The sequence below is a fragment of the Cryptotermes secundus genome, unplaced genomic scaffold (genome assembly GCF_002891405.2).
Source record: "Cryptotermes secundus unplaced genomic scaffold, Csec_1.0 scaffold178, whole genome shotgun sequence".
Classification (NCBI taxonomy): Eukaryota; Metazoa; Arthropoda; class Insecta; order Blattodea; family Kalotermitidae; genus Cryptotermes; species Cryptotermes secundus.
Window position 1 is genome coordinate 43,189 of NW_019728499.1, and position 12,952 is coordinate 56,140.

A 12,952-nucleotide genomic window follows, 5' to 3' on the forward strand; every position below is an offset into this window, starting at 1 on the left:
TGCTCTTGGTCAAAAATGGCTTCATGATTTATCTAACAATAGTTTTTCACAGTTCTCCTTTGACTTGTGCGAAGCCTTTTCAGTGGTAGATATTCCACTGTGTGAACTTACCAATCCTACTCTGAGAAATTTCATAGAGAAGCACACAGTGCAAAGTGCCAGATGAATCTACTGTGCGCAGAAATTATGTGAAGCAGTGTTATGATCTTACAATTGTAAACATTAGAGATAAGATTCAAGATAATTTTGTGTGGGTATCAACTGATGAAACACAAGACTGTGAGGGATGCTTTATTGCAAATATTCTTCTAGTTAGATTCCTTAATAGGAATGAACAATCTACCCCATACCTTCTTGCAGTAGAGCAATTTGAAACCACAAATAGCTCTACAGTTTCTGAGGTTTTTAAAAATTCCATGAATTACTATGGCAAAACGGCATTCAGTATGACCGTGTATTGCACTTTGTGACTGATGCCACAACTTATATGTTCAAAGCCAGTACTGCTCTTAAAGTTATGTACCCACATATGACTCATTTGACTTCCCTTGGCCGTGGGTTGCACCATGTTGCAGAAACAATTTGTGCAAATTTTCTGCTTGCTGACAAGTTTGTGTCTTCTGTGAAGAAGGTATTTGTTAAAGCACCATATAGAAAAGAAGCTTTTAAAGCAGTAGCTACGAATGTTCCACTTCTGCCAGAACCAATTTTAACGTGCTGAAGCATGTGGCTGTGTGCAGTAAGTTATTATACTAAATATTTAGAAGCAGTCACGAATGTCTTGAATACATTAAATCCCAAAGTGCAGCATAAATTCAAATTGCCCAAGATGTATTAAAAAATGCAGAACTAGAAACTAACCTTTCCTATATATCTGCTCACTTCTCTCATCCTCCATCCGCCATTTACTCACTGTAGCAATAGCAATACTACTTTGTATCAATCAATAAGTGTACTCAAAGAAACTGTTTCCAAACTGAATTCGGTTCCTGGAGGAGTAGTAAAGAGTATACAGCATTTTTTTTTTCAAAAAACCCAGGATACAAACAAACTTGTGAAACTGAAGAAATTTTGGCCGGTAAACATACTTAACTGCCAAGTAAAAAATCACTAACAGTGGAGCAATAATGGCTTTAGTACATGTGCCCTTAAGTTCCTGTGAGGAAGAAAGAAGTTTTTCCCACTATAAGGACACCTTATGAAACAACAGGAGGCAACCAGAGAGAACCTAAATCATTTAGTAACTGTGAACTGCAAGAGAAGTTGAAAGCATGGAGACCTAAATGTGAGTACCACTGTTTTTTTTAACTTGTAATGAAAAAATGTTGGCTTTGTTGCACGATTTCTATTTAAGTATAGCTTTTCATTGAAAGTGAATCATTCAGTGGTTACATAAAATTAACTTTTATTTAATTGCCAGTGGGGTAAGTCCATTGCACTGCGGCCACTTCTGGCCTACTGTACCAGCCCCAGATGATAGGTGAGGGTGATAGTGGAACAATTTGTGGAATGAAGACTGGCAGGGGAAACCGAAGTACACGGAGAAAACCTGCCCCAGTGCCGCTTTGTCCACCACTTGATCAGACCCGGGATCAAACTGGGACCACTGCGGTGAGAAGCCAGCGACTAACCGCTTGAGCTACAGCGCGGCCTAAAATTAACTTACATGTTGATTCGTTGGTCTTAAAATAATGCAAAGTCAATTTTCATATTTGTTATGAACTTTTTATGTGCATATTTTACAAATTTTCATGCATAAATGCATACATATTTAACTTATTATTAGGGCATAAAAATCTGGTCCCTAGTTATGAGAGATAAGGCACAGTAAAATTTGGTTTATCAGATGTAAGAGCCATGGTGATCATAATCATGAAGTGAAGAATCATAAAGAGCGAACAAAATACATTGTAAAATAAGGCACTGGCCAAACAATTAATATCAAATAATACTACACCTACGCCACAAGCCTCCAAAGCAGTTTACTATACGTATACAAGTCTTGAATATACCACTATATGCCCCCTGAAATATAACAAGATTGCAACAGCTGACTTCATAATATGTAATATCACATGAAGAGTTTTTAACCATATTTTATTATATAACTTTCGTTTTATAATAATTTTATAATTCACTGTATATTTATACCTTGTACTTTATAGTGCAACATACATGGTGGGTCCAGGATCTGTTAGGACTCATTTTTTTAAATTTTGCCCTATGGGAGAGTTGTAGCATTAAGATTCTTGATGTTTCAGCCATGGCTGTCTATAATTTCAAAGCACAAGCATCGCTGCATCAGGTGTTCTGACCTTGAATGTAACAGTACTGTTCTGACGCTCATCAGAAAACTGTGGTTGAACAGAGAGCCAACATCAAATTTTGTTTGAAGTGAGGCAAAACAAACAGAGAAGCATACAAAATGATGAAAAGTGTATATGGTAGTGATTGTTTGAGTCTCCTGAACATTTTTCGATGAAATGCTGTATTTCATGATGGCAGAGAAGACACTGAAGACGCTCCACGTGCATCAAAGCTGAGAACAAGTCGCACTGAAGAAAATGTGAAAAAGGTGACCGAAATCCTTGCATCAGACAGATGTGTTTCTGCAAGACTCATCGAGGAGCTTTTGGGAATACAAAGAAGTACTGTGCCTCAACTTTTGAGGCACAGGATTTGGGCAAACAGAAGGTCTGTGTGCAGTTTGTACCGCATGCGCTGTCAGGCGATGAAAAACATACCAGAGTGTAACACTGCAAAGACATGTTATGGTTGGCCCCAAAGTGATACAAAATTTACAAAACTGATTGTTACTGGTGACGAGACATGGTGTTTTCAATATGAGCCTCTAACAAAGCGGCAGAGTGCAGCATAGTTGACCCCAAAGAAGCCGAAACCAAAGAAAGTGCGCATGGAGAAGAGTCGAGTAAAGACTGCTGTTTTCTTTGATTCCAAAGGAATCATTCACAAGGAATTTCTGCCAGAAGGTCAAACAGCGAATTCTGATTATCATCTTGGAGTCCTCAATCGTTTGTAGGAGAGAATTCTTCGAATTCGACCTGAATATCGAGAACAAGGTTCCTGGTCGCTCCTCCATGACAATGCCCCACCCCCACAAATCGAAGATCGTGCATGATTTTTTCGCCAGAAAAGGGATCACAGTCCTTGATCATCCTCCATAATCAGCAGATTTCCAGTTGTTCCCAAAAGTTAAGTTGGCAATGAACGGAGACCATCACAACACCATCCAGAACATCCAAAAGGAATCTACCACAGTTTTAAATGCGATTCCACAAAAGGAGTACAGTGACTGTTATCGAAAACTTTTCAATCGATTCCAGCTATGTATTGATTCAAAGGAGACTATTTTGAATAAAGAGTGGAATTTTGAAAATAAGTCACATCTTGTAATTTTAATGAACACAGTCCTAACAGAACCTAGACACACTGTGTAGTATCCAGCTCTACTGTCACAATGAAATGCAGTTCAATAGTGTGTGGAGATGGTAACCATGTATTTTGCCTGATGATGGCTTTAAAAGCCAAAACATGTAGCTAAGGTAATGATGACCTCAACCGTTATGTTGTGTTACGACGGATTCCAATAAAAAATGGTATATCATGAAGTGAAGTTAAATTAAGAAGGGGGTGTAATTTACTCTTTATGCAAATTACTTGGAACTGCATAACAGTGTTTGTAACTCATTTACACAAATGTCAAAGAATGTAAGATCTGAAGTTTCACAGCAGTGACTATGAATAAAGCAGCCTTCTGGGATGTTGTGCCGTGTAGATACTGTGTTAACCGATGTTTTGGAGGAACGCATCGCCTCCATCTTCAGGGTAGAAGAAAAGAAGAAAATCTGCGAGCGAGGAACCAACATGAGCATGTGCTGACAGACTAATGTCAAGTCAAAGACCCAGCTGTATAAGTGCAGGAAGAGATGGGAGAGGGGCTACATGGGAAATCAGTAGAGAGGAGAGGGGAAGGGACTGAGGAGGTGAGCCAGCAGGTAGCAGGCCAGAGCAGGAATAGAGTATTTTGTCGGGGGNATAAGGCCTTGTGGAGCTGGGACATAATGCCACATCCACAAGGCCACACAGGTCCATGCCTGACTTGCACCGCAGCCCTTAAGTTTCTGGGTTAGTGCACTTCAATAAACCTTGCCTTTCAACTTTATATTTACAACATACAGCACATTCTACAATACCATACCTCGAATTTGTCCTGTAGTCATACACAGGTATTTCACATTTCTTTCCAGCCAGTATGTCACGAAGAGTCTGCAGTATCAGATCATTGTTGAAAGCACCTACAAATTACATGAAAATGCTAGTAAACTCTGGAAGGATCATAATATTTTTTAAGTGCGACAAATAATTGTTAATGTGTGTATAAGTACAAGCTTATTTTTTGGTACTGTATATGTATAACGTAATACACACTATCTTAAATAATTAAAAGTTTTATAAGGAACACAGAACAGAAAACCAACATAGGATGTGCACCAGCTCACGGGCTGGGTTAGATCACCCTTGCATTTGAAACACAAACTGGGTCATTCTCTGGGATGATTCAGGCAATGACAACTGAATACAATACACAGCAAACAGAATGTCAGACTGCCATGTCTAATGAAAATGTTGCTAGAAAATTAGTGAAGCATATACATTATACATCATATGATATTTCAATAACCATAGTAACTTGGAAGAAGACTTCAAAAGCTCTCTTACTGAAGCTATTCACTCAACCCTCTGGGCTAGACGCTTCGTTTCTTGAAGACATTTTAGAGATGTGTGAACAAGAATATGTCTAAAGAAGATATATCCAGTCAATACTGAGAAAATACTGTCATGTGATAGTGTGACTACAGACAGGTCTTGGACTGATGACCAGATTTATTGGACTCTTTGATAAAATGACTACACTTTACAGTTCACTATTATAAACACAATAGTGTCCACAGTCATGTCTTCACTAGCTGCTGCTTGGGAGCAGCTTCCAATGGAAGATCTTCCCCTTCCTCTGGGTTCCCAAAGTCTACCCATCTCAACTACCAGCTTCTAATAGCAAAAGCTCACAATGACTGAGGCCCAGTAGTTCTCTGACTGCAACTGCTCACTGGTGCTGGTTATAACACATTGGGATGGACTGCATTATTGCCGTGTTCTCTTGTTGCTGTGGAAACATGCTCGTTTGCAGAACCATTACTCAGCAATGAATGTTATAGTGTTTTTTGTTTCATGGTCATTGCCTAGCAATGGGTCTACATGCCCCAATACTACAACAGCAAAACAATTCCAGCACAGAATTTATACTTTATGTGTGAATATGTAACTCCACCTACTACATATAGGACCTTCATTTTCACACTCCTACAATCTGCCAGGGCAGGTAGACTCTGACTTAAAACACATGTATTTTGGCTGCTATTTACTTTGCAGTATAAGCCATAACAGGGACTCCTTAGCAGGGGCCATTTTCAGCTGAGATTCAATAACTCTGGCATCAAGAAGCACACTCATAGCATTAACCCAGCAGACTGGCTCTTGACATTTCACAGTTCTGGGGAGTACTGCCTTGTAGGACGTAACAGCGTGCAGTCTGACAGAAGTCCACCAATGTTTCACAGGAACATATTCCCTTCATTCTGAGGGCTGAAGATTCCCCCATTCCCCAAAAAATCTGTGCATGTGCACACACACACACACACACACACAAAGCAGCAAGAAGCAGGGAGTTCTTTCTTGGCTTCAACTTCAAACCTGGAGATGAGGGCTGTACATTCCTCTGAAATGTTGGTGTCTGGTGGACTACACAGTATTACATCCCAGAAGACAGCAATCTTCATAGTCACTGCTGTGAGAACCTCAAATCCAACAGAATTTCAAGGATTTCTTTGCCAGTTTCTCATGCTGCTCCTGGAAGTGTAACAGAGTACACTCTGCCAGTCAACTGAACATGCTCCCACAAACTGATGTTTGGTACATGTAATTTGGTTAATGGTTAAATCAAAGATAATGATCTGGGGAAAGATAAAGAATGTCACCAACATAAGCTGTTACTCATTTTCGGCCACAGGTAATCTGAAATGCTAACAGAACAACTTGAAATTGGTATCATGTAAACGGGTTTGTTTACCTTTCTGCAAATATGAGCTTTGTCATTAATAAAGATCTCTGCAAGTCTTTCCTAAATTTTAATTCTAATCCTTCCTGTGACTTAAGAAATAACTTTTCAAGCATGCCTCCATGACAAGTACTTTCTAGTATCCTTATGATTAACCCTCTGACGCCCAAGCCATAGGATGTAACTGCAAGAAATGACAAGACACCTGGAATTAAACACAACTGTACAAAAATTCACAACACTTTTCAGAAATGACCTTCAAACAGCAACAGGTACACTATGTAAGATTTGAGGTGATGTATGACTTTACGTCAGATCCACAAGGCCACGTAGGTCCATGCCCAACTTGCTTCGCAACCCCCAAGCTTTAGGGTAATACCGCCCATTTAACCTTGCCATTTCTCCCCCCAACACATACTCCATACCTACACTGGCCTGCTACATGCTGGCTCACTTCCCCTCCCCCTCTCTACCGATTCCCCATGTAGCCCCTCTCACTTCCCTTCCTGCTCTTATACAGCTGGGTTTACTTGACTGGACTCAAGTCTGTTGCACACGCTGGTTTGTTCGCAGATTTCTTCATCTTCTATCCTGAAGATGGAGGCGACATGTTCCTCGAAAATGTCGGTAAACACAATATTTACACGGCACCACATCCCAGAAGACTGCTTTCTTCAGCAACTGATATATTTCACTTCAAACCCAATTCTTTCCTCTAAACATCAGAATGCCACCTATTGACAGAAATGCTATATCAAATGATTAACAACAAGCTAATCTCTCTAGCTGTGGTGGTGTTAACAAACGTACACTGAACCAATCTAGCCAATATGTGGCATAAAAAAGTTAAAAATAAATATTATTTAATTAATAAGCCATAAATATACATGCATATACCTGAACCTTCATGCAGAATTAAGTACTGCACACAAACATATCCTCCAATGGGTACAGGAATTAAAAAGCCCTGTACAGTTATCATTAACATACCCAATTAACACCTTGAGGACCGGTCGCACAATATGCTTTTGGCTTTTAAACGTGGCAGACTGGTCGCATGATATCATGATTTTAGGACACATTAGGTTGTAACACACTATACCTTGCTCTGGTGCCACCCTAGTTGCACACAATGGCATAATAAAACTTCTGGAATGTTTGCTTCCTTGTCAGTAACTTTACCTCACTGCTTTCTTTTCCCCACTATAAATGAAAATGCTTTGCTGCTCTTCGAGCAGTATGTATCAGCCAGTAGTTAGTGTGGGGTATGGACAAGGACAAATTCTTCTCTGATGAGCTAGCTGACCTGCCTCTTGTGAGACGTGTAGTCATGGTGATTCAGAGAGCGGCAGTGACAGGGGAGAACAAAGGATTGTGGCCACAGACAGTAAAAGTGAAAGTAGCTCAGACGAAAATGCGGGTAGGACCATTGCAGGGAAAGCAAAAAAAAAAAAAAAAAATTCACAAAAATCTAAACCCTGATTCAAAATTGAAATTGAAATACAAAGCATTTCTGATGAATGTGGCAAAGGCCTGGGCTACAGACCAGATGGTGGCGGCAGAGCCAGAGTCACACACAGACTTAGTGTGACTGGGCCCACCAACTCCCACCCCATGCAGGCCTCATGTGGACCCCCCAGGGCGACTCTCGGGTGATATGCGGAAACATACCCTTGTGAAAATTGAGAAGAGTGAACATTCCAAGGGGAAGCATCCTTCTAGGCAATGCCATGTTTGCACAGTTCACAAAAAAGGGAGTATGACTGTCTACATTGCAGGTTCTGTGTAACGNCAAGGAGTTAAGTGACCCACAGCTAAGAAGCTTTAAATCACAAACTGGTAATATATTTACTGATGAAGAGTTACTTACCTGGATGATCAAAATTAAAGAATCCTTTTTCTGCCCTCAATTTTTCTGCAGGAGTGAGCTCTCTATAAAAGCTATCCTGGCTGATGCACACAACCTGCCTTTCTGTGGTGTCCATGTCCACTTGTCCCAATTTCTCCATAATACGTTTACAAACTGTAGACTGGAAATTACAATATAGATTTATTAAAAATTTACTATAGACACACTAAAGCAGAGACTCTTACAGTACAGATTTCCAGTCTATGAAATGGATCTTAGAGAGACAGGATGGAGTATTATGGACTGGATCAATTTGGCTCAGGATACAGACCAGTGGAGGGTTTTCGTGAACATGGTAATGAATCTTTAGGTTCCATAAATTGCTGGGAAATTCTTGAGTAGCTACACAATTGGCAGCTTTTCAGGAAGGGCTCAGCTCCAAGAAGTTAGTAGTTCCTCATGTTTCGACACACATGATACATTTCTACTGTCATAAAAACATGGTGGTTTGTCATGAAATATCAAAAGACAACCAAGGGGAAAAAAGAGATTCAGAAATGCTGCTCCAATAACACCTTACATGTGAAAAGATCATGAAGACATATAACATGAAGTGAGCAATAATTAACTTGTTACAAAGAGTCCCATAAACCTGAAACTGTACACAATACTGCAGTTTTGACATAGATGACATAAAACATGCTTGTTATATCAACCATTCACAAATGCACAAACATTTCTGCAAACCAAGAGAACAGTACAGCTTGTCTGTGATATAATCTCACTGCAAGTGACATGTCACTCTTGAAGGTGACATTCCTGTGGTTCCAGTCTTATGAAATGCCCTCAATAATGAGTCACACACTGTTTCACTATGGTACGTTACACATGAAGCTTCTACGATATGACTTCTTGGTTATCACTAAACAGAATTTTATGCAGTTGTTAAGATGTGACAAGAAAATTAATATTTCAATAAGATGCCACAGCATATTGATTCTACCACTGTTAATGTAATCAATTAGACATTTTGTGTTTTGTAGGTATTATGATATTTTCTGCAAGTCTCTTCCCTTACACTTCACACAATACAATGCAATATAATACAATACTTCAGTATCAACAACCCACTAATATAAATTCCTGCAAAAAAAAAAAAACCCTAGCTCTTTCAGTAGCAGAAAAGACTGTTCCAAAACAGCAACTATCAACTTTTAAATTGAACATTGTGAGACGGATGCTACTGTTACCATCCATTACAGGAATCCATATAACTAAGTACTTGAGTTAAAATCTACAAATATGAAAGTTACAAAATTAATAATGAGGATATGTAGAGGTGAAAACGGGTCAGAAAGTGTCGTGGCTTCTTTCTCAAAGCTGGTCACAGGTTGTGTTCCAAAAATGAACATGAAAATTTTTCCTCATGCCCAGGCATTCCTTCAGAATGTGAAGCACAGTCGTATGTGCTAATCCTGTCTCTCAGGCCAGCTCATGAATTGTATGGTGTTGATCACTCTCCAGTAACACAAAAACAGCATATACTTCTTCTTCATTGACACTAGGACAACCTGCCCAACACATGTCTGCCACATTTTGGCATCCCTCGTTGAAGACGTTTACCCACCTTGCCACTGTTCTGTAAGGCAATGCAGATTCCCCGCAAGCCTCTTAAAGACCTTGATGACACTGTTGTGCTGTACGGCCTTTGGCACATTCAATCTTTATTCAACTCTGTTGTTCCTGTTTCGAAAACATCGTAACAACACTACATTAGACGGCCAGATAACACGAAGCTCTGTTCTTCTCGTCACTACGCATGCGAGTGATGTGGGAAGGGAGAGTCCATTTGCTCTGAGATAAGGTAGGTATGTAACTAACATGTGGTATAAGCGACATTATTTGGTTCCGTTGCCAGGCATCTCTACAGCAGTGTTGCCACTATTAAAGTTCCAATCCTCATACATAATTTGTACTGTCAATGCAACAATAATTTATTATTTATTTATATAGCACACACTACATGTTTCCACCTCAAATGGGTCATCTTCAGGTGCTGAAAGTTTCACACATACTATTATCAAACTGCAATGCTAACATTCCCATTTTTATAAATGGTTTGTATGAGTTAGTTTCTATTCAATTCACAATCTAGACAAAACTTAGACTAGACTCTGGTTAAAATTAACAATAGAATACAATAAAATTACAATAAAAATAATAAAAATTGTACATGCAATAAAGTTTTATACAATAAGTTAAACCTAATTTAATAATTAGGTGATCCTAAATCCACAATTTGATATTTAAAAATAATTAAAAAAAATTATGTTTCAAGATGTTACAAGCTGCGAGTAGCATCATGTTTGTTACTGCAGTAGACCACACATAGGCTTCGTCAAATGTCTTCTAGTGTTTGCTGCATTGGTTTGGCTTGCCATGTTAGTATCACAGTGTTATCATTTTCCTAGACAACAGATCCCTCTTCTTTCATGTTGTCAGGAGCCAATGGTTATTATGTGGTGTTTAAAAATATTAAAACTAAGAAAAATATAAAAATGAATTGGTTTATTCACTGTTAGGTTCTCACTGGTATTTAGAAAATTTTACTTGCTGGAATTTTCATCCCTTGTATTTGTTTGGTGTATATTACATCTTATCTGTGATTTTTGAGGTTGACAGATTATGTCCCATCACTGATTTTACAGTATTTGTAGTTGTCCTTTTTAGAACCTAACTCTTTGGTTTCAACTTCTATTTTAGTCAGACTCTGGCCATTACATTGTGCATGGTGATAGGTGCAAGGTCTCATACATTCACCACCTGAAACTTTTGTCTCCTTCCAGTTTACTCGTGTATATCCTGCCCTGTGTTGGTTCTGATCTCCACAAATAGGGACTAGCTCTATTGATTAAACCCAATTAAGTAGGCTTCTTGACTAAGGATGGAGCCAGAATCCAGCCAACATAATGTTGCTTCAAACAAACCCTGGCTGATGAATAATGTTCAAAAAGTAATTTGCTGTATTAATATTACATCATCACAGTCTTTCATATCTTAAAGTAAATTGTAATTAAGATATTAGTATTAAAATTAGTTTAAACTGTTTGAACACATGGGGAATGTGGTAGTGTAGTTGGTTGAGGCACTATGTTACAAGCTGCAAGGTCAAGGGTTCAAATCCTGATGAGGTCACTGGATTTTTCCAATTGACCTAATCCTTTCAGCCACAATATGACCCTGAAGTCAACTCAGCCTGTAACAGAAATACAAGTACCACGAATCTTCCTGGGAGGTAAAGAGCAGCCAGCACATAAGGCTGACAACCTCACTGCCATCTATGAGCTGATTGTCTAGAAAATGTGGGAGCTTCAATGTCTCACAATCCCATGGGCCTCCACAGCCTGTTACAGGGATAGCCTTACCTTTACCTTTTACTGTTTGAACATTGTTTAGCTTCTTTATCTGCTGAGATTTCTTCAGATACTCCAAAAACATGACAAAATATAAAAAAGGGGGCAAGTTCAGATGAACACTATTTGGTTGCTTTTGTATTTGTTATTAACACATGTCAAGTGAGCAGTGCTGTATGATGAAGGAAACTAACAGGGAAGTGATGAATATTTTATGTACGTAGAAACATACAGCAGTATCTTAACCTTCAAATGTCGGACTTTTGAAATGGTGGTAGCTTGTGCTGGCCAGAGTTTATTTAAATGCCTGCTGCTGAATGCGTGTTTAAATGCCTGTTCCTGTTATGGCACTTGCACTGTACTTGAAAATGCTGTATCTAATACAATTTTTATAATAAATGAATTGAATTAACTTCGTTTTTATCATCAAAGAACACAGTGTCACATACTATAATGTAAGATTTGAAAATATGTAGACAAAAAGTTATAAACTATTTTTAATCTTTTTATTGTCATTTTGATGCATACTGTAAAAATATTTCCCACTTCTGTACATAGCAGTTCTGCATTATAAAATCATTCCTGCTCATTATTCCCTACTTCAGTGTCTAGCACGCAGTGCAGCTGCAAGAGAATATTGACCCCTCTATGGTTGCAACTCAATGCTTGCATCGCAGATTTGATACAGAGTGCATTCAGTTTTCTGTGAGTTCATAGCGAATTTGAATATTGTAGTTTAATTTTATAATACAATGGCAGTGAAACGTTGTCTGGAAGATGATGAAATAGAAAGGCAGTTGAAATGCAAGATATGTATGTGACGTGGGACCGTGCTTTCTAGGGTGCTTCAAGTTGTATTACACAAAGGCGTGATTCAGTTACAGGACGCGGGGGTTGAAGCCTGTATATGGGTCAGGCAAATAACAAAAAAATGTATGTATATTGAATTTTAATATATTTTAAAGTAAATAGTTAGGATTGTGCATATGGCGTGTGCGCGAGCTCCCACTAGCGGCGTTTAAATGCCCAAATGCACAAAACGGGGTACTTTGGCTATGACGACCATACTCATCAGTGTACTGATCGGTGCACTTCGAACGTTAAGGGTTAATTTACCACGACCATTGCCTCACACGTACGTTGTGATGAGGAACCTATGGTTTTAGGAAACTTTCAGGCATGACACTCACCTTTCCACTAGCTGTGCCACCAGCAACTCCAATCAGAAATGGAGTTTTGCCTTCTACACCATTGATTTTACTGCCAAAACGAATACCTGCATCATTCGGTTTACGTGCTTCGGATATGTTCTCCGCCATACTTATACACCTTATACACTCACTGCGCTACTGATGCCACTAATGTCGCCCTTATAGAATATTCACAGTTCAACAAAACACAACACCAATATCACAGTTGTTTACATTTCACTTCCTCGCCAACTGTAAACTTAAATATTCAGGATTACAGGCGAATACAATGACCGGTTTTCGTACTATAACCGCTAAATCCTATGCTACTGATCCTACTCGTTAGGACTCTTGCACGGGGGAT

General features: G+C 39.0%; 1 protein-coding gene across 5 annotated transcripts in view; it reads right to left on the reverse strand.

Moving 5' to 3' along the window:
* LOC111865160 (uridine-cytidine kinase) overlaps positions 1–12,936 on the reverse strand; it is a 56,107-nt gene extending 43,171 nt beyond the window's left edge. For all 5 annotated transcript variants that reach the window (XR_004513101.1, XM_033751707.1, XM_023852941.2 and 2 more), the window contains exons 1-3: positions 12,589–12,936; positions 8,007–8,166; positions 4,220–4,316 (exon numbers count right to left, since the gene is read on the reverse strand). Coding sequence is in view for 4 of the 5 variants with exons in the window: in XM_033751707.1 (XP_033607598.1) it covers positions 4,220–4,316; positions 8,007–8,166; positions 12,589–12,717 (386 nt within the window). In the remaining variant the exon portion in view is untranslated. The remainder of the gene's footprint in view (positions 1–4,219; positions 4,317–8,006; positions 8,167–12,588) is intronic.
* Between the last annotated feature and the right edge of the window lie 16 nt (positions 12,937–12,952).